This window comes from Mandrillus leucophaeus, unplaced genomic scaffold (assembly GCF_000951045.1).
Source record: "Mandrillus leucophaeus isolate KB7577 unplaced genomic scaffold, Mleu.le_1.0 Scaffold137, whole genome shotgun sequence".
Taxonomy (NCBI): Eukaryota; Metazoa; Chordata; class Mammalia; order Primates; family Cercopithecidae; genus Mandrillus; species Mandrillus leucophaeus.
The window spans coordinates 2,380,626-2,402,692 of record NW_012101332.1 but is presented as its reverse complement, the minus strand read 5'-3'; the positions used below and the strand labels follow the sequence as shown (position 1 = coordinate 2,402,692).

At 50.4% G+C, this 22,067-nt stretch overlaps 1 protein-coding gene across 3 annotated transcripts in view; it reads right to left on the bottom strand.

Moving 5' to 3' along the window:
* Window positions 1-22,067, bottom strand: part of SUPT5H (suppressor of Ty 5 homolog (S. cerevisiae)) — a 37,137-nt gene that overhangs the window by 4,465 nt on the left and 10,605 nt on the right. For 2 of the 3 annotated variants that reach the window (XM_011973384.1, XM_011973383.1), the window contains exons 3-20: window positions 20,391-20,556; window positions 14,672-14,737; window positions 14,100-14,111; window positions 13,516-13,585; window positions 13,330-13,398; window positions 13,151-13,216; window positions 12,811-12,841; window positions 12,441-12,509; window positions 7,379-7,630; window positions 5,887-5,976; window positions 5,716-5,786; window positions 3,581-3,686; window positions 3,279-3,372; window positions 3,053-3,189; window positions 2,166-2,321; window positions 1,917-2,063; window positions 929-1,075; window positions 706-831 (exon numbers count right to left, since the gene is read on the bottom strand). In XM_011973384.1, the coding sequence (XP_011828774.1) occupies window positions 706-831; window positions 929-1,075; window positions 1,917-2,063; window positions 2,166-2,321; window positions 3,053-3,189; window positions 3,279-3,372; window positions 3,581-3,686; window positions 5,716-5,786; window positions 5,887-5,976; window positions 7,379-7,630; window positions 12,441-12,509; window positions 12,811-12,841; window positions 13,151-13,216; window positions 13,330-13,398; window positions 13,516-13,585; window positions 14,100-14,111; window positions 14,672-14,737; window positions 20,391-20,556 (1,875 nt within the window). The remainder of the gene's footprint in view (window positions 1-705; window positions 832-928; window positions 1,076-1,916; window positions 2,064-2,165; window positions 2,322-3,052; window positions 3,190-3,278; window positions 3,373-3,580; window positions 3,687-5,715; window positions 5,787-5,886; window positions 5,977-7,378; window positions 7,631-12,440; window positions 12,510-12,810; window positions 12,842-13,150; window positions 13,217-13,329; window positions 13,399-13,515; window positions 13,586-14,099; window positions 14,112-14,671; window positions 14,738-20,390; window positions 20,557-22,067) is intronic. The other variant, XM_011973385.1, reaches the window with a different exon arrangement.

The following is a 22,067-nucleotide window of genomic DNA, read 5'->3' as shown; positions in this document are numbered from 1 at the left end:
CCTGTCAAGGGGCCTGGGCTTCCACTGGCCAAGGAGTGGGACTAAAATATGGCTAGTTAGGAATTTAAACCCCTAGAGACACAAAAACCACAAACCACAGGAAGTCATCATTCCAGGTGCAGGGCCCTGAGGAGGCCACCCAGCCACCCACACCAGAGGCCTGAATTCCTCTGTGCCACCTGCTCCTGCACACTTCCCTACAAGCCCCATCTCAGGGCCTTTGCACTTGTTGTTCCCCCAAAATGCTCATTCTCCATCCCTTCATTCAGGTCTCTGCTGCAATGTCGCCTCCCACGGAGGCCTTTCTTTACCCTCCTCTGCCTAAAACGGCAGCCCTGGTCACTCCCTGTCTCCTGAGCCCGTTCTGTTTTCTCCACAGCGCTTGCCTCACGCTGTACGATGGGTTTATCTGTCCGTCCATCTCTGGAGTATCGGCTCGGGGAGAGCAGAGGATTTTTTTGTCTTGTTCACCACTGGTTCTCCAGTGTCTGGCACCTAACAGGTGCTCAGTAAAATGAAATGAATAAATAACTTGGTGAACAGCTCAGAATCCCAAATAAACCTTTTCACTCTTTGGCAAGGACCTGACAATGACACTGCTCTCCTAATCCCTCAAAAACCCAATCTTGTCACTTCTGGGGCCAGAGGAGGCTGGAGAGCTGAGCCAGGTACCCAACGCACAGGGTCCCGCCATGCCCACCTCACCTTCGAGCCCCCAGCCAGCACCAGGTGGCGGGTCTTGCAGACAAACATGCCCCCGTTCTCCACCAGTTTCTTGCAATGCAGGAAGGCGAAGCTTCGGAAGAGATGGCGAATCTCCCCCTCTCGGCCCTAGCCAGGGAGAAAAGGGTCACTCTCTTGGCCATGGCCCGCTCACCCCCAACCAAATTCCTTCAGATGGAGTTCAAAAGCAGGAACTTGTACTCACTGAGTGGGGGCCATCAATGACCTTAACGATGTCTTTCACATGGATGTTGTTCTGCTCTGAGTCCAAGGCCACAGCAAAGCGGTTGTCTTTCTTACGAGTCACGGCCTGATGTCTGACAGTCACCACCTTCCCGTACATGTTCAGCACCTACAGAGGGAGAGCAGGGAGGCTGTGGGGGAGAGAATGGGAAGGGGAGACACGGGGCAGGGGTTCCCTAAAGTGGGATAATCCTTCCTTGCGGAAGATGGTTCCAAGCTCCACAGGGCATCAACTCCCTGGCTGCAGGGCAGGCCGGCAGAGTGCCACCCTTTAGGTACTAGGTCAACCAAAAATGTTCCCAGTCATTCTAACACACCCTTTGGGAGGAGACTCCACCCCCTGATTGGGCAACAGGGACCTGAGAGATGGAAGGGGGCGCTGACAGCAACATAACAGCTAATTGTTCATCTATCACTCTGTGTCAGGCCCTGTAAGATTTCACTGAAGCCTCAAAACTTCCTCTGAGGTGGATTCTATTATGATTTCCATTTTACAGAGGGAAACTCAGGCTCAGAGAGGGTGAGTCACTAGCCCGGGGTCACACAGCACAGAAGCAACAAAGCCAAGATGTGGATGTAGAGTCCAGGGTCCTAAGTACTGTGCTCCGTGACTCCCACATCCATGAGGAAGGGGCAAAGGCAGGAGGGCACATGTGACACTCCATCCTTGAGCGAGGAACAGCCACCAGGGTACAGATCTAACCTCGGGGAATCATTCACTACCAACAGAGTAGACACTGCTCTGGTTTCCATTTTACAGGGTGTGAAACAGGCACGGGGAGGGATCAATGACTTGCCACGTGCCCACTATCAGCCAGTCAGAGGTGAGTGACAGAGCCAGGTCTACAACCCAGAGCAGTCTGGGGGCTCTGCCACCTCCCAGGATGAGGGGTTGAGGGACAGGAAGTCTCTTAAAATCAAGTCCCCGCCACAGAGCACTACACACACACCTGGAAGGTCTCCCGTTCTAGTCGCACGATGACACCCACAGTCTGGGGATCCAGCTGCACCAGCTCGCCCCATTCATGCTGGCCCCCAACATCCACACCTGATGCTGTCTCTGAGCAGAGCTGCAGGTCCCGGGGGAGCACCTTCAGCTGCCAGGGATGGTGAAAGGGGTGAGGCCCAATCCAGCTGGCTTGCCTACCTGGGTCTCCTCTTGGAACGTGCACCCTTCCCCAACCCTTCCATCCACCTACCTCATGCATGGTGAGGTCAGAGAACAGGATAACAAAATTCTCCTCTACCCGCACAATGAGGCCTGTGTCGCCCTCGAATCGGCCAGCAATCACCTTCACATGGTCCCCCATCTTGAAGTATTTCCGAAGTTCCTGGGCTGGGAACTCCAACATGTCCTGGGGGATTGGGTGTGGGGACCATCGACGAGCAGGTGAGGGGAGACCACCACAACCTGCCTGCCCCTCCTGTCTTCAGAATCCATTCATGTTCTCAAAAACCCCACTTAAGGCTCATACTACCCACCCCAGACTACCTTAGTCTACCTGGACAATCCCTCAGACTGCCCCAGAAACAGCTGACCCCAGACACAGGACACCAACCTGGACAACCTTTACCCCAGCCCGCCCTCAAGACACACGATGCCTACCTATACCCACACAGACAGCCTGCCCCTCAGACACAGGACCCCCGACTGGAAAGCTCCTCAGCCCCACCCAGAGACAGCCTCACCCCACACATCACATTAGGCCTGCACAACCCCTCAGACACACACCAGACACAGACACACACACACACCCCAATCTAAGCAAATAAAATCAGGCCCCCACCTCGGACTACTCCATGGTTAATCACACTCTCAACCCAGTACTACCCAGATATCTTGCTTTTCAGAAACAAAAGATAGACCAAGCCACTCTCCAGAGACAGACACCACTAGGCAGGCCTGCTGCCCGCCGACCCTGCGCTATACTTAGAGCCTCTCAGGCGCCTGAGAACACTAGAAGGGCCTCAACTTACCCTCCGGGAAACCAGGTGTCACCAGGCACACCACCATGTCATATAGCCACATACAGTCAGATGTGCCTGAACGCACCAACCCCTGCACCTGGGAACACCGGGCACCCACCTTGAGGTCCTCATGCTTGGGCATGATGGTGATCTTGTTGCCATCCACGCTGAGGATCTTGCCCTGCAGGTTGATGAGCTCGCCCTCACAGACCTCCACATTGTCTCCAGGTTGGAAGTTGTGCTCCCGCTCCTTCCCTGCAGGGGCAGTCATAGGGCTGACTCAGGGGCTGCTGCCGTGGGCCACCCCTGCTCCTTGGCGCAGGTTACAGAGGGGGATCAAATACCTGTGCTCTCAGTCACCACCTCCAGGTCGATGCCCTCTGGCTGGTCCTCAAACTTCTCTAGCTCAGAGAGTGTGGGCTTCACACCCTCCGTGATCTAAGCCCCGAGGTGTGAGGGGAAGAGAAGAAAATGGACCAAGGTCAGTGTGACAGCCCAGCTCAGTGGGCTCCAGGGGAATAATTCTCCTAGGGAACACTCCTAACTTGAGGAGTGGGACAGACCCAGATAACCCACAGCCCAAGACCTGGCCTGCAGGAGAACACTCACCCCAGCCCCATTACCAACGCCCCTCTGGGACCCTCACCACAGCAGACATGGCGAAGCTCTTGAACAGAAAGCCCTTCCGGCTGTAACGGTTCCCCTCAAAGATGAGGAAGTCACCATCAGAGGCGACATCGCCCCCCAGGGATCTGGGATTTTATGAGGGAGAGAAAATTAGAAGGGAGGGTCAAGGAGAGTGTCTTGTTGTACCTCAGTCTTCTCAGCTGGCTACAGGGAGAAAGGACCCATCCCATCCCAGCACACACCCTCTTGGCAGCAGTGACTTCTCACAAACCCCAAAGGCCCGCCTCCCACCTCCCTGCCACTCCTCCACCCACTCCCTGATTTATCTGTCAACAGAGCACCGATCACCATCTGACAAGCTAGTGTTTGACCTGTCCCCGTAACTAGCATGTCAGCTCCAAAAGGTCAGGGATGTAACATTCACTAAATTTCACCAAGAATAGTGCCCAGGACACAGGAAGTGTGCAGTAAACATTAGCTGAACAAAGTAACAGTATCGGACGATGATATCAGTTAATATTCACAGAGCACTCAGCCTGGCCTGCACATTCATGACCTCACAGACTCTTCCCCAAATCTGTGACATCAGTAACTGCTCATCATTCCAGGTGAGGGAATGCAGGCTCAGGAAAGTCACACCACACACCCAAGGTTGCCAAGCCAGTGTCTCGACAGGATTCAAAAGCAGGCAGGTGGGACTCCCAAACCTGTAGCCCCTGGCCCTGAATATGGAGTGGGGGCCGCTTAGGCTTAGTCCTGTTCCATGTCTCCGTGGTGGGGAAGGAACCTCCTTCACTCTCCAAAAGGGAAACGCATGGGAGGAGCAGGTCAAGTTCCTTCTGCACTCATGCAATCGCCTTCTCCCATGGTGAACCTGGGAGAGGCCAGCATGCTCGGCTGGGCATGTTGGGGTACTTGCTGAGCTGGCTTGCTGTGGGGTGGGGAGGGGAGCACTAGGGTTTGCTCTTTGCAGAGAGAGGTTCAGTTGAGTTGAGACCAGTGGTATAAATGGGTCCAAACTCAGGCAGGTGAAGTATTAGCAAGGCCCCTGGGCGCAGACTGAAAGGTGCATTCCACAGCTCTTCCTTTATCTGAAGGAAAACCTGACTGGCTGAATCACACACAATTAGTTCTAGAACAGGACCAGAGGGAAGAGTGTTACCAGCACCTCTCATTTCTCCATGTCCTCCTCTCTGTCCTCCCTGCCGGAGCCCCCAGTTGACCCTGGGATGTTGAAATTCCTGGGCCGCTACAATTCTCTACCCAGCTGGGGGGCATCCTGAGGGAAAGGGGCTCCATACACCCCACATCTCAAGTGGGCATAAGTAGATCAGGAAAGGAGACTTTCTAAAACCCGACACAGTCAATCCCTTTCAACGTATCCTACCACGGATCACACTTTATATGCCAAGTGCATTCTGAGTACATACACATACTAATTTATTTAATTCTCACTAATCATCTATAATCTGAGGAAGCAGAGGTTGTTTTCATCAATCTTTTTTTTTTTTTTTTTTGAGACAGAGTCTCACTCTGTTACCCAGGCTCGAGTGCAGTGGCACAATCTCGGCTCACTGCAACTTCTGCCTTGTGGGTTTAAGCGATTCTCCTGCCTCAGCCTCCCGTGTAGCTTGGATTACAGGCGCCCACCACCACCCTTGGCTAATTTTTGTATTTTTAGTAGAGACAAGGTTTCACCATGTTGGCCAGGATGGTCTTAAACTCCTGACCTCAAGTGATCCGCCCACCTCGGCCTCCCAAAGTGCTGGGATTATAGGCGTAAGCCACCGTGCCCAGACGCATCAATCTTTTTAAATATATTTTTAAAACTTTTTTCTTCTTATTATTATTCTTTTAAAAGATGGGAATCTCATTATGTTCCCCAGGCTGGTCTCGAACTCCTGGCCTCAAGCAAGCCTCCTGCCTTAGCCTTCCAAAGTGCTCCCTCCCACTGTGCCCAGCCTCATCAATCTTTATAGCAGAGGAAACTGAGGCACAGGGATGTGAAGTGACTTGCCTGAGGCTATACTGCCAAGCTAACCAATTCACAGGCTAAACCTGTGGTGGGGCCACCCCTGTGGAGGAACCTGCAAAAGGCACATTCTGCATACCGGCCCTGGGGACCCAGCCCAGCCAGTCCCCAAGGACACGCACCTGATCTTCTCAGCGTCAAACAGCCTCTGTGGAGGCCGCTTAAACTTCTTCCTTTTGGCAAACCAGTCTTTCTATGGAGGAAAGGGGTATGGGTGGGAAGGGTGAGGGAGGGGGCTTGGCCACCAGCGGGATCGAGTGCACCCCCTCCCCCAGGCCAGATTCCCCGAGTACCAAGCTCATGCGGGCCTTGATGCGATCGTAGTCGATGCGCGGGATCATCTTCAGGGAGATGGTGTTCTGGCTGGGCTCCACGTAGTCCACCTGAGCAGGGCGAGCAGGAGGTCAGCAGGGTCGCACCCTCCTCCCTGACCCCAGACACAAGAAGGGTCAGGAGATGCTAGGAAGGAGAAGGGACACAGGATGGTGGGGAAGAAGCCAGGCTGCTGACAACTCCCAAAAGTCCCACTCTAGCTTATCTCTCCCCTCAGCTCTGGCACTGAGTAGCCACTGCCTGCCTGGTATCTCCACCTGGATATCTAAAGGTCCCTCCAATCCAGGACAACCGCAGGCAAACCGCTGACTCCCCCAAACCTGCCGCCTCCCACTCCATTCTTCCCTCTGCTCAGGCACACAACCTGGGAGCCATGCTTGACTCCTTTCTTTCTCTCACACCCACACCCGATCCATTGGCAAATTCCATCGGCTCTGCCTTCAAAATACCTGACCTCTTCCCCTACTCCGCTGCAGTGTCAGCATTCCAAATCCAAAAGCCCAGAATGCTCAAAAATAGGAAACCTTGTGAGCATCAACATGATGCTCGAAGGAAATGCTCACTCTCGGATTTTCAGATTTGGGATGCTCAACTGGTAAGTATAATGCAAATATTCCAAAAGCTGAAAAAATCTGAAATCTGAAAAACACCTCTGGTCTCAAGCATTCAGGTTAGGGACACTCAGTTTGTATTAGGGTCTTGATCCCATCCCACCAGCACTGCCACCTGGGCTACGGCAGCAGCCTCCTCCCTGGTCTCCACACTCTTGCCCAGTGGTCCCCTCCAGGCTATTCCAGGGTTTCTCAGTCTTGGCACTATTGACTTTTTGGGCCAGGTAATTTTTTGTTGTGGGCAGCCATCCTGTGCATTGGAGGATGTGTGTGTCTAGCATTTCTGGCTTTAACCCGCTAGACGCCATAATCATCAAAATCCTCCCCAGCTGACATAACCAAAAATGTCTCCAGACATTACCAAATGTCCCCTGGGGAAACCTCGCCCTGGCTTGAGAACCAGTGGTCTAGTCTCAACACAGTCACCAGAGAAATCTTATTAACACCGAAGTCAGCCTGTGTCCCTTAGAGACCTCCCAACCTACACCAGTAAATGCCAAAACCCTTGTGAGCTCCCTGACTCATCTCACGCCATCCCTGCTGCAGCCAGTGACTGTGCCATCCTATCTCACAGGCCGCTCCTGCTGCCTACAACACTCCTCCCCAAGAGCTCCACATGCCTCACGCCCTCCGCTCCTTCAGACCTTTACTCAACACGCCTGGGAATGTGTGCAGAAGACAGCCATCCATTTCCTGTGTGCTCACAAAACCCAGGCTCTGCTTCACCTCATCTGAGTGGGGTTCTATTCTCCGTAGCACAGAGAGTGGGAATGACAACAGGAAAGGAAAGGAGAACAGAATGCAGGGACCCTGACCCCCATGCTGCCCCACCCCCTGGCACCTGAGCAATGTCATCCTTGTAGATGCCCCGCTTGAGGCGGACCCAGGACTTTGGTTTCAGGTTGGCCACCTCCTTCACCACTTTGAGCACGTCTGTCATCTCCTTGATGGGCACCATCTGCTGGTTCCAGTAGCCAAGACGCAGGTTGCCCACCCCCTCGATGGCCTGCTTCACGTGGGTCTGCTTGTAGGCCTCCACGTAGATGTAGCCCTTCACGTGCTCTGGTGCCACTACTGACTTGATCTGCAGGGGCTGCAGGGTGAGCCGGTGGAAGGAGGAAACAGTGAGACACAAAGGCTAATAACAGAAATGACTGCCACTCATCAGCAATCCCTCTTCTAGGAATTTATTCCACAGAAACACACTGGCACAATGACATGGATACAAAGGTGTTCCTTACAGAATTATTTATTACAGCAAACAAACCAGACTGGAAATTTAAAAATATCCAGGAACAGTAACTAGTTAATTGATGGCTTAATGTACCACGAAATACAATGTTGCAGTTAAAAAAGACAAAAACTGGCCAGCGTGGTGGCTCATGCCTCTAATCCCAGCACTTTGGGAGGCCTAGGGGGGGCGGATCACCTGAGGTCCGGAGTTCGAGACTAGCCTGACCAACATGGAGAAACCCCATCTCTACTAAAAATACAAAATTAGCTGGGTGTGCTGGCACACGCCTGTAATCCCAGCTACTCCGGAGGGTGAGGCAGAAGAATGGCTTGAACCCGGGAGGCGGAGGTTGCGGTGAGCCGAGATCGCGCCACTGCACTCCAGCCTGGGCAACAAGAGTGAAACTCCGTCTCAAAAAAAAAAAAAAAGAAAACTATCTGGGTGTGATGGCACATGCCTGTAGTCCCAGCTACTCAGGTGGCTGAGCAGGGGGGATTGCTTAGCCCAGGAGGTTGTGGCTGCAGTGAGCTGAGATCACACCACTGCACTCCAGCTTGGGCAACAGAATGAAACCCTGTCTCTTAAAAATAAAAAAATAAATAAAAATTAGATTAACCTGTATGTACTAATATAGAAAGATATCCAACATATGTTCTGTGTAAAAAAACCAATTACAGCCAACCATGGTGGCTCACACTTATAATCTCAGCACTTTGGGAGGCTGAGGCAGGTGGATCACTTTTGGTCAGAAGTTCAAGACCAGCCTGACCAACATGGAGAAAGCCCATCTCTACTAAAAATACAAAATTAGCCGGGCGTGGTGGCGCATGCCTGTCGTCCCAGCTACACAGGAGGCTGAGGCAGGAGAATTGCTTGAATCCAGGAGGCGGAGGTGCCGTGAGCTGAGATCGTGCCATTGCACTCCAGCCTGGGCGGTAAGAGTGAAACTCCGTCTCAAAAAAAAAAAAAAAAAAAAAAAAAGGCAACTAGAAGAACCAAGAAAGGAGTGGTTACATCAGACAAAATATACTTTAAGACAAAAATTGCTACCAGAGAAAACAAAGAACGTTTTATAACAATAAAAAGGTCAATCCATCAAGAAGATAGAATTACAAATGTATATGAAACTAACACAGCCTCAAAATATATGAAGCAGCAACTAACAGAAATGAAGGAAGAAACCAACAACTCGACGGTAACAATCCTTGACTGCAATACTCTGTTTTCAATAATGGACAGAGCTAGATCCAAGATCAATAAGAAAAGAGAGCACTTGAACAACAATGAAAGCCAACTAAACCTCACAGCCAGCTACTGACAGAGCATTCCATCTTCAATTTCCACCTATTAAGCGGAAATGGGAAAAAAGAACACTCCATCTAACAACAACAGAATGCACTTTCTTCTCAAGGGCATACTGAACTTTCCAGAATAAACCACAGGTAAGGCCATAAAACACATCTCAGTAAACATAAAAGAACGGAAATCATATAAAGTATATCCTTCACCCATACGTAATGAAGTTAAACACCAACAAAAAGATACTTAGGAATTCACAAATACATGGAAACACACTCCTAGATACCAAAACTTATGAGATATGGAAAAAGCCATGCTTAGAAGTAAATGTATAGCTGTAAATACCAACTAAAAGAAAAAAAACAGGCCAGGAGCAGTGGCTCACGCCTGTAATTCCAGCACTTTGGGAGGCCGAGGCGGGTAGATCACTTGAGGTCAGGAGTTCAATACCAGCCTGGCCAACATAGTGAAGCCTTGTCTCTACTAAAAATACAAAACTTAAGGCTGGTTGGCCAGGCGCAGTGGCCCATGCCTGTAATCCCAGCACTTTAGGAGGCTGAGAGGTGGATTACCTGAGGTCAGGAGTTCAAGATCAGCCTGGTCAACATGGTGAAACCCCGTCTCTACTAAAAATAAAAAAAATAATAAAAAAAAAAATTAGCTGGGCATGGTGGAGGGTGTCTATAATCCCAGCTACTTGGGAGGCTGAGGCAGGAGAATCACTTGAACCCAGTAGGTGCAGGTTGCAGTGAGCCAAGATCACGCCATTGCACTCCAGCCTGGACAACGGTGTAAGACTGTCTCAAAAAAAAAAAAAAACAAAAAACAAAATTCAGGCTGGGCGCAGTGGCTCACGCCTGTAATTCCAGCACTTCGGGAGGCCGAGGTGGGCCGAAACCCCATCTCTACTAAAAAAACAAAAATCAGCTGGGCATGGTGGCGGGCGCCTATATTCCCAGCTACTTGGGAGACTGAGACAGGAGAACTGGTTGAACCTGGGAGGCAGCGGTTGCAGTGGACCGAGACTGCACCATTACACTTTAGCCTGGGCAAGAAGAGTAAAACCCCATCTCAAAAAAAAAAAAAACAAAAAAAAAACGAAGTCTTGATATATGCTACAACATGGATGAGACTTGAAAACATTAAGTGAAGGAAGTCAGTCACAAAAGGTTAATGATGCCATTTGTATGAACCGTCCAGAGTTCACATAGTCAAATCCACAGAGAAAGAAAGTAGATTTGTAGTTACCAGGAGCTGGGAGGAGGGAGGAATGGGGAGTGATGGCTAATAGGTATCGGTTTCTTTTTGTGATAATGAAAATGTCGTGGAATTAGATGGTGATGATGGTTATGAATATACTACAATATATAAAACCCACCACAATTTACACTTTAAAAAATTAAATTTTAGGCCGGGCACAGTGGCTCAGAACTGCAATCCCCGCACTTTGGGAGGCCAAGGCGGGCGGATCACTTGAGCCAGGAGTTCAAGACTGGGCTGGCCAACATAGTGAAACCCCGTCTCTACTAAAAATACAAAAAAATCAGCCAGGCATGGTGGCAGGTGCCTGTAATCACAGCCACTCAGAAGGCTGAGGCAGAGGTTGCAGTGAGCTGAGACCGCACCATTTCACCCCAGCCTGGTCAACAAGAGTGAAACTCCGTCTCAAAAAATAAGAATAATCAGAGTCATAACGCAAATGAAGTGACTAGAATTTTACCCCAGGGCACCATGTAGGTGGATTTGAGCACATTTCTTTTAATTACTATTTTTTTTTTTTTTGGTAGAGACCAGGTGTCACTATGTCACTACGATGTCCAGGATGGCCTCGAACTCCTGGGCTCGAGCTATCCTTTTGCCTCAGCCTCCCAAAATACTGGTATTACGACTAGCCACCATACCTGGCCAAAAGGTACCTTTTCAGCCTCCCTGTTGGGGAATCACACCCCACAAACCCCAGTCTCCCCCATGACAGGCAGGGACACTTACCACTATAATAATCAGGAAGACATTTCTTCCCCGCCCCACCCCACAAGACAGAGTCTCACTGTCACCCAGGCTGGAGTGCAATGGCGCGGTCTTGGCTCACTATAACCTCTGCCTCCCAGGTTCAAGTGATTCTCCTGCCTCAGCCTCCAGAGTAGCTGGGATTACAGTCAAGAGCCACCATGCCCGGCTAATTTTTGTATTTTTAGTAGGGACAGGATTTCACCATGTTGGCCAGGCTGATCTCAAACTGGCTGGTTTCAAACTCCTGATCTGGCGACCCACCCGCCTCAGCCTCCCAAAGTGCTGGGAATTATAGGCATGAGCCACTGCGGCCAGCCTTTGAGGAGGACATTTCAGCACATTTAAAATCATAGTTTGCAAACCCTGCAACTGTCTACTTGGTCCCACTGGGTCACACCCAGTGGTTCAACAGGTAAAAGCATGATCCCTAGCAGGGATCATGTTAACTGAGAAAGCTACCAGCCAGCACCCTTTAGAGCGTTTGCCCTGGTTCCCAAACTGCCAATTAAGCCTTTGACAACAGCTCTGCTAAGTAAATGCAAGCTGCAGAACAAGTCCTAGCTGACAGCTGGACATAAAGCCACCTAATCCTTTTTTTTTTTTTTTTTCACGCTGGTGTACAGTGGCGCCATCTCGGCTCACTGTAGCCTCTGCCTCCTGGGTTCCAGTGATTCTCCTGCCTCAGCTTCCCAAGTAGCTGAGACTATAGGTGTGCACCACGATGTCCGGTTGATTTTTGTATTTTTAGTAGAGACAGGGTTTTATCATGTTGGCCAGGTTGGTCTTGAACTCCTGACCTCAAGTGATCCGCCCACCTCAGCCTCCCACAGTGCTGGTATTACAGGTGTAAGCCACTGTGCCCAGCTAAAAGCCACCTAATCCTAATGATGCTGAGAGGCAACCAAGGGGCCCAGAGAGGGGAAGGAGGTACATCAGAGTCACACAGCTACAAAGTGGCAAGAGCAGGACTCAAATTCTGTCAGTCTAAAGAAAACCTGGGCCTTGGATACAGCATTTGCTGCCTGGCATGTGGTGAAGAGGGTGACCCCAGCCCAACAGGGCTGGTGAACAGGCAAACCCACTCTCACAAAGAAAAGGTGCAGGAAGCTAGCTGGCTGACTTCCAAAGAGCTACAGGGGTGGCAGGACCCTGCCAGAAATGCAGAGAACAAAGACAACATATCTGTCAAGGCCCAGAGGAGCCCTTCCATCGAGACAGTGGTCTTGTTCTAGCTCAAGCAGCTCACTCAGCAGGCAGCTCTGCTCAGCACAGGGGCACCTGGTGCCCCTGAAGTTGACAATCTCCTTCCCTCTGGGTGTTGCCATGTCTCCCCACCAAGCCGCCTGCCTACCCAACTTACCGTGTCTGTGAACTGGTAGGCAATGAACTTGCGCATCAAGGAAATGGCCGTGGCCCGTTCCTCCCCGATCTGGAAGATGAGAGACAGATTTGAGAGAGGTGACAGGATGGAGAAAAGGACACAGGAAAGGGGGCAGGAGACAGCAGCAAGAAAGATAAAGTAGGACCAAGAGAGGAGAGAGAAAGAAGGATGGACAGCCAGGAAGATGGGATGGGAGATAGCGAGTCAGTAACGTGGAGTGGGGGACGGAGACAGAAGGACCAAGTGACTGGCAGGCCACAGAGACCTGGGACAGATAGACACTTCTTCCCCACAAAGCAGCCTCCCTCATTCTCCTGCCTCCTCCAAGCTCCAAGGTCAGAGCACGTACCTTACATTTGACAGTCCACAGATTGGGATCCCTAAGCAGCAGAGGAAAAGGAAGCCCTTCAGTGAAGCTGGATCTTCAGCAACAAACAGATGAACCCCCAGGGCCACCCTCTTCCTCTGTTTTCACACCCAGGTTCCCCCATACTCAGTGGCTTCCCCACGCTTCTCCCCATGAGCAAGAGGAAAGAGAAAGTGCCACCTTCCCCTCCCTACCCCCGCCATCCACCACACTGTCTGTGTGACTCTGCCCCGACTTATTTCAGGGAGCCACCTGTTTGGGCACCATCACCCCATATAAGATTCGCACCCCAGCACGGCCCCCACCATCCCAACCCCCTTACTTGACTCCTGGGAGTAGCTGCTGCTGGGTGATGTCGTCTGAGAGCTCATCAGATCCTCCGTATACCCTGAAGGGAGGAGGGCAGTCAGGAAGGAAGAGATGAAGCTCTGTCAGACCCCTGCCCCTTCCTGCTAAGGGACCACCTGCTCCCCACCCCACCTGCCCCCGCCATGCCCTTACGTCTCTCCCACAGATGACTTGGCATATTTCTTCATGTAATACTCGCCCAGTTCTTCTTCTCGCTGGTCCCTGGAGCGTGAACGGGGAAGCAAACACGAATTGAAGGTTGAGGAGAGCCGGTGGGCTGACCTACCCCCAAATCTCCCCACAGGAGCCAATCCCACCATGTTTCCCTTCCTTGCCCACCTCCAGAGGTTTTGCAGGCGGCGAGCCCCAGAACGATCTTCATCCAGGACAACATTATCAATATTGGAGGCTGAAAACAAATGGGCAGAGGGTGTGAGCAATGGCAGGTGGAGGGCAGGGGCCTGGAGAAAGTAGGGGCGTGCAGCTAAGAGGGTCAGGGTTTGGCCCTGGGGCAGGAAGATGACATCTCACAGAGGAAATTCCAACCCCTCATCCCCTAATCTGTCCTACTCAGCATCCTGCTTCTTGTCAAAAAGACTGGGGATCGGGCCCAGCAAGCTGGGGGACTTCCAGCTGTTCCCATCTCAAAGTCACTGTCCAGGCACACCCTGGACTGCACCCCACCCTACACATAGCTACCACCCACAAATGCACAGTCCCAGACAGACACATCCATGCTTTTCCAGGTCAACAACTGGGATAGACCTGGCCCCAGAACTCCCTGACTCTGGAGCCTACATGGGTCAGAGCCTCCAGGGCCAGACCAGGGCTGGTGGGGAGGCGGTGAGGGCAGGTGCCTCAGGAAGGAGGAAATGTCAGGATATGGGAGGAAGGTTAGGGAATCACACTTTTCAGATTCTTACCTTCAATCTCTTCTACTTGGAGGAAGAGGAGGTGGTGGTGGTGGTTGTGGTGGTGGTGGTGGTGGTGGTGGTGGTGGTGGTGGGCGAGGGCAGACAAAGGATGAGCCAAATTATAGCAGCAAAATCAACCAATGGGTTGGGGGAGGGGAAGGGAGGGACACAGAAAGGTTGAAAATCAAAAGTAAAGGCCAGGCACCAGGTGGTTGGGGAGAAGCCGAAATGTATGAGGCGCACAGAACGGAAAATAACGGGGAAAGGGGGGCACTGGCCCAGGAAGTGGGGGGTATCTTGGGACAGAGCTCACCCACCCTACAACCCCAGAAGGGATTCACTGGGCCCTGGGATCCCAGAGTCCTCTCCCCACAACATCCCCACCCCACAGCCCCACCCCCCACTCATGGGCCTAAAAGGAAAAAGCAGGGAGCTGGTCTCTCTGGGAAGGACAGAAAGAAGCAAGGTGAGGACGGTGGGGGTTGGGGTATACAGGGGATGGGGGGTGGGGGGAATGGGCTCTGAAGACCTGTCAGCCACCCTCTTCCCAGTAGTCTTGTGGAGGCAGGACCCACACACACCTTTCTCTAGGATGTCCTCTGCTCCATCCTCCCACTGGTCCTCGTCCTCATACTCATCGTCGACATCTGAAATGGAAAGGCCAAGTGGTAAGGGGCAAAGGTGAACAGCTCCCAGGACACGAAGCATCTCCTCTGGAAGATGTGCACTACAAATCCCCACTGCACAGAGGAGGACACTGAGGCTCCGACAGGGAGGCACTCGTCCGGGGCCATGCCACAGAGCTGGTGCACGCAGCAGGGTCGAGGGGGACATACAGCTCTAACTAGCTCTGTAAGTCATCCCCTCTCCTTACTCCACTCCCAAATCCCTTTTAAAAAACTAAGATCAACGTAAGCAAGAAGGAAAGTTCCCTCCCAACTATCAAAAATGATCAGTAGACACCACCTTTTTTAAAAGATGGTTCGTGGTCTGTTGGTTTTATGATTCTCGTACATTTATAACAGCTAATGCTGAGAGCATACTATACACCCTACCCTGTTCTGAGTACCTGACACAGGTTCCTCACTGATCTTCCTGGCAAACCCGAGGGAGGCACTGTCGCTGTTCCTATTTTACAGCAAGGGCTCCGAGACCCAGAGAGATGAAGGAACCTGCCCACAGACTCAGCTGGGATCTGAGAGGCAGTCTGGCTCCATGGTCCATGTACTTAATCTCTTCACTATGTTGCATATACTGCTTTGTAGGTATCAAACATTACACTAAAAACTTAATACATGCACATAATGAAAAACTCCAATGTTATAGAGGATGTAGTATCAATTAAGTCTCCCTCCCATTTCTAACCCCTAGTATCTCAGTAACCTTTCTCAAAGGCAACTCCCTGACTAGTTGCTTGCCTAGAGATGATCTGTGTACATATATGAAATCCATGTAAGGCTGGACGTGGTGGCTCACACCTGTAATCTCAACACTTTGGGAGGCTGAAGTGGGAAGATCACTTGAGCCCAAGAGTTTGAAACCGGCCTGGACAACATAGTGAAACCCCCTAAATCCAAAAACTTAAAAAATCAGTTAGGGTTGCGGATGGTGGCTCACGCCTGTAACCCCAGAGCTTTGGGAGGCCGAGGCGGGTGGATCACGAGGTCAGGAGCTCATGATCAGCCTGGCCAAGATGGTGAAACCGCGTCTCTACTAAAAATACAAAAAATTAGTTGGGTGTGGTGGTGGGCACCTGTAATCCCAGCTACTCGGGAGGCTGAGGCAGAGAAATGCTTGAACCCAGGAGGTGGAGGTTGCAGTGAGCCAAGATCACGCCACTGCACTCCAGCCTGGGTGACAGAGGGAAACTCTGTCTCAAAAAAAAAAAAAAGTCTAGTCAGGCCTGATGGTGCACACCTGTGGTCCCAGCTACTCAGGAGGCTGAAATGGGAGGATCACTTGAACCTGGGAGGTAGAGGCTGCAGTGAGCCATGATCGTGCCACTGCACTCCAGCCTAGGAAACAGAGTAAGATCCTGTCTTTAAAAAAAATAAAAGGGCCCGGTACAATGGCTCATGCCTGTAATCCCAGCACTTTGGGAGGCTGAGATGGGTGGACCACCTGAGGTCAGGAGTTCGAGACCAGCCTGGCCAACATGGTGAAACCCCGTCTCTACTAAAAACACAAAAAGTAGCCAAGAGTGGTGGCGCACGCCTATCCCAGCTACTCGGGAGGCTGAGGCAGGAGAGTTGTTTGAATCTGTGCGGCGGAAGTTGCAGCGAGCTGAGATCACGCCACTGCACTCCAGCCTGGGCGAGAGAAACTCCATCTTAAAAAAAAAAAAAAGAAGAGGCTGGGCGCAGTGGTTGACGCCTGTAATCCCAGTACTTAGGGAGGCCAAAGCAGGTGGATCATGAGGTCAGGAGTTTGAGACCAGCCTGACCAACATGGCAAAACCCTGTCTCTACTAAAACTACGAAAATTAGTTGGGCGTAGTGGCAGGCACCTGTAATCCCAGCTACTCGGGAGGCTGATGCAGAAGAATCACTTGAAACCAGAAGGTGGAGGTTGCAGTGAGCTGAGACTGCACCACTGCACTCCAGCCTGGGTGAAAAAGCAAAACTCCATCTCAAAAAAAAAAAAGAAGAAAAGAAAAGAAATGCATGTAATCCATCCCGTTGCCACTGTTCCCTGCATGTAATTTTTGTTTGTTTTTTTGAGACCAAGTCTTGCTCTGTCGCCCAGGCTAGAGTGCAGAGATCTCAACTCACAGCAACCTCCACCTCCCAGGTTCAAGCAATTCTCCTGCCTCAGTCTCCCAAGCAACTGGGACTACAGGTGCCCACCATTGTGCCTGGTTAATTTTTGTATTTTTAGTAGAGACAGGGTTTCCCCATCTTGGCCAGATTGGTCTCGAACTCCTGGCCTCAGATGATCCACCCGCCTCAGCCTCCCAAAGAGCAGGGATTACAGGCATAAGCCACCACACCCAGCCACATGTAATTCTTTAACACACTATTCTGTACCTTTCTTTTTTTCTCAACACTACTACAAACTCAGAGCTCTCCCACAGGAGCACAAGCTTCATATGCTATATGGCCCATAATTTGTTTAACCAGGCCCTGATCATCAATAAACATTTAGGTCACCAAATTTTACAACTGCGAACAGGACTACAACATGCATCTTTGTTCTCATGTCTTCATGCACTCATGCAAGTTTCACCATAAAGTAAATTCTAAAGAGGAACTGCTGGGTCAAAGGGTTCCTGCGTGTTAAATGCTAACATGCACCGCCACATAGCCTTCCACACAGGCAGTGCCCACCAACACTTCCACCACCAACATATGGGTGTCCCTGGGAGCCCACAGCTGTCACCCAGCATGGCATCCATTCTCTTGCTCTCCAGGAACATCCAGAGCACCTCCTGTCCCTTTGACAATAAACTAGTTTTCTTCTCAGGTAAAAGAGTCCCAGGAAAACACAGGATGTGTTCTAAGTAATCTCTCTTCCCATAGATAAGGGAAAACAAGCACATTCATTATCATCATGGACGTATGAACTAGTCTTATCTTTTCAGGAACTGACATTTGGCCATAAATATCAAAAATCTTTTTTAAAAAAAATACGGCCTGGCATGGTGGCTCATGCCCGTAATCCCAGCACTTTGGGAGGCCAAGGCGGGCAGATCACAAGGTCAGGAGTTCGAAACCATCCTGGCTAACACAGTGACACCCCATCTCTACTAAAAATACAAAAAATCAGATGGGCATGGTGGCATGCGCCTGTAGTCCCAGCTACTCAGGAGGCTGAGGCAGGAAAATCAGTTGAACCCAGGAGGGAGAGGCTGCAGTGAGCCATCGCGCCACTGCACTCCAGCCTGGGGGACAGAGTGAGACTCTGTCTCAAAAAAAAAAAAAAAAAAAAAAATTGCACCACCTTTGCCTAGGAATTTGACTGATAGGGATTTAACAGGTAGAACAGAGATTTTTCATCTGGGGTGGTCTGTGTTAGATGAAAAAACTACAGCTCCTATTTTCAGTAATCTGGAACTGAAATTTAGCATTTACATCAGCTACATACAATGGCAACAAACCACACAATGTTAGCTGTGTCACTGGCTCTTTCACAGCACATTACAGCTGTAGGTATCTCAAGGCAGCATTTACATTCACTGCTACTCGAAAATTAGATTCTTATTATCTAAATATGTTAACAAAGAAACATATGCACCAAAATGTTCTTTTTAAATATTCTGATGACTGTATTTCAATAAATTGTCCTCTATGGAATCCTATGTATTTTGTTTTATGCATTTCAGAAGATGGTTCTGAGAAGGGAACAGGGTTTCACCAGACCACAAAAGGGGCCACAGCACAAGAAAGGTTAAGAACTTTGGTCTAGATAATAAATTGTATGCATGTGTTTAAGTATGTATGAAGATGTTCACAGCATTACTGCATGTGCTGTGACACAAACAAACCTCAATATCCAACAAGAGCCTGGTTAAATAAAACACATTACACAATGAAACACTGTGCAGTCATTGGAAAAAAACAAATATTTTAATACTATTGATGATAATACTGACAGCAGCTAATGTTTATTGAGCACTTAGGCGTCAGAAGACATTCAGAAAATTTTCTTTTTTGAGACAGGGTCTCACTCTTTTGGCCAGGCTGGAGTGCAGTGGCTCAATCACAGCCTACAGCAATCTCGACCGCCTGGGCTCAAGCGAGCCTCCTACCTCAGCCTTCTGAGTAGCTGGGACTGCAGGCGTAAGCCACCAAACCCGGCTAATTTTTTGTTGTTGTTGTTGTCAGACATGGGGTCTTGCGATATGCAAATTCCTGAGCTAAAACAATCCTCCACCTTGGCCTCCCAAAGTGCTGGGATTACAAGCGTGAGCCACTGCACCGGCCCAGAAACTTTCCTTATACACCTTGAGTCATTTAACCTAAGCTGTCTCTGTTTCTCCACTTTTGCAACTGTGGAACGATCAAAAGCAGTTTACAGAAAAGTAGTTATAACGTGGACCTACGTAACCTTAACAAATAACAACCCGATTTTCTGAGGGCTTTTCCTAGGTTAGGCATTACATTCTAGGTCGCCATCAACTTAACGAGCTTTATGTGCATGGTCCCCCAAATCCTCGCCATATCCCTGCTGTAACAGAAAAAACTATTTCCCCCTTGCACTGAGAGAGGAGGAGACTCAGTGACACATAGGACGCTGTCCAGGGCTACATGGAGAAAACAGTGGAGTGAGGCTAGAAGGGCCCCAAATCTGTCAGACTGCCTTTTCAGGTTACCTAATTTCAAGTCATTTGAGCTTTCCATGACAAGTACAAACCACTGTCAGATTTTAAAAGATCATAATGGTGCCAGGCGCAGTGGCTCACGCCTGTAATCCCAGAACTTTGGGAGGCCGAGGCAGGCAGATCACGAGGTCATGAGTTCAGACCAGCCTGACCGACATGGTGAAACCCTGCCTCTACTAAAAATACAAAAATTAGCCAGGCGTGGTAGCACACGCCTGTAATCCCAACTACTCAGGAGGCAGAGGAAGGAGAATCGCTTAAACCCAGGAAGTAGAAGTTGCAGTGAGCTGAGATCGCGCCACTGCACTCTGGCCTGGGCAACAGAGTGAGACTCCATCTCAAAAGAAAAAAAGATCATAATGATCCTGTGATTGTGTGTGTTTTTTTGTTTTGTTTTTTGGTTCGAGACGAGCCTAGCCAACATGGTGAAATCCCGTCTCTACTAAAAGCACAAAAATTATCTGGGCATGGTGGCAGCCGCCTGTAATCCCAGGTACTCAGGAGGCTGAGGCAGGAGAATCGCTTGAACCCAGGGGGCGGAGGTTGCAGTTAACCAAGATCGCACCATCGCACTCCAGCCTGGGCGACAAGAGCGAGACTCTGTCTCAAAAAAAATATATGGATATATGGCCGGGCGCGGTGGCTCACGCCTGTAATCCCAGCACTCTGGGAGGCTGAGGCGGGTGGATCATGAGGTCAGGATATCGAGACCATCCTGGCTAACACGGTGAAACCCCGTCTCTACAAAAACTACAAAAAATTAGCTGGGTGTGAAGGCACATGCCTATAATCCCAGCTACTTGAGAGGTCGAGGCAGGAGACTCGCTTGAACCTGGGAGGTGGAGGTTGCAGTGACCCGAGATCGCACCATTGGACTCCAGCCTGGGTGACAAGAGCAAAACTCTGTCTCAAAAAAAAGAAATGGAACTAGAAGTGGAAGCTCAGCCTCTGCTCAGCACTGGCCCAGCACTGTGACATACCAGCCTCATCCAGAATGAAGCCTCCATGGCGGGGTTTCTTGGGGGGCCGGTCATCATCTTCTTCCTCCTCTTCCTCATCATATTCCTCCTCCTCTTCCTCCTCTTCTTCTTCCTCAGGCTCTTCTTCCTTCTCACTGCCCGCCGCACTCCGCCGTTCTTCCTCTACCTACAGGTGTCAGGCAGGGTTGTAGCACCAGAATTCTACTACCCCAAAATCCGAAAACCAAGTTCCCCACCCTAAATCTGACCTCAGATCGGCCTGGTCAATCACAGCCCCCTTTGCCCTGCATACACTCCTTTCACTCTAGCCTGCTCTCTGGTTACCATTCTATCTCAGCAACAGCACTGCCATCTCCTCAGCCACTCAACCAACTCTGGGAGTTGACCTGGGCTTCTCCCTGCACTAGATTTCTTGCTCACTTTCCCAGCGGGTCTTTAACTATAATAGCTCGATGAAGTTTGGTCCTTGGGCCTCATTTCTTTTCCTTTCTTTTTTTTTTTTTTTGAGATGGAGGCCCACTCTGTCTCCCAGGCTAGAGTGCCGTGGCACAATCTCAGCTCACTGCAACCTCCACCTCCTGGGTTCAAGCAATCCTCCTGCCTCAGCCTCCTGCGTAGCTGGGATTACAGGCATGCGCCACCACACCTGGCTAATTTTTGTATTTTTTTAGTAGAGACAGGGCTTCACCATGTTGGCCAGGCTGGTCCTGAACTCCTGACCTCAGGTGATCCACTCGCCTCTGCCTCCCAAAGTGCTGGGATTACAGGTGTTAGCCACAGCAACCAGCCCATCTCTTCCCATTCGACAACTCCCCAAGGCCAACTTGTCCTCTCCCTTGGTGGTGGGGGACATCTCTGTGACAGTGACTCCCATCTCTGTTTCTAGTCCACACTGCTTACCAAGATCACTGGCCAGCCCTGTTGCTAATTCTGTGGCCATTCTGTATTCCCTACCATCCCAGCAGCGTCTGGCACTCCAACAATGCCCTCCCTGGAGAAATGTTCCTCTCTTGGCTTCTGCTGTACCATGCTCTCCTGGTTTTTCTCAAAACTCCAATGGCTCCTCTTCAAGCTCCTCTTACTATTAACCCCTTCAAGTCTGACATCAATTACCAGGGCTCAGTCCAGGGCCACTTTGTTCTCCCTCCATGCACTCTCTCCCAGGACATTCTACCTTCCATGACCCCAGTTCCTGTCTCTACAGACGACACCCTTATCTGTCTCTAGACTCCCACCTTTTTCCAGAATTCAAGACCTCCATGCACCAGCAGCATCCTGGATGCCTCCCCCAGAGGTCCTCTGAGCTCTTTCATACCCACTGTGTCCCAAACTGACCTCAACGTCTTCCCCTAGACCTGTGCTGGCCTCCTCCAATTACCGACAGGCACCAAATCCTCATCCTTTCTGCCTGTGAACATCATTTCTCCAACCCATCCTTTCCCCCCAGCCCCATACATCTAAGCCTAGGCCACAACACTGCCCTCTAACACCTGGATCCTTACCCCAGCCTCCTCCCTACTCTCCTGGCCTCTAATCCCTCTTTCCATACCAGCAACAACATTAATGGATGCATACCGAACTTCAATCTTTAACTCATTAACTTCATAACTTCTTCCGTGTCATTACTATAATCTATTTACCTAATACAGGTTGAGCATTTCTTTTTTTTTTTTTTTT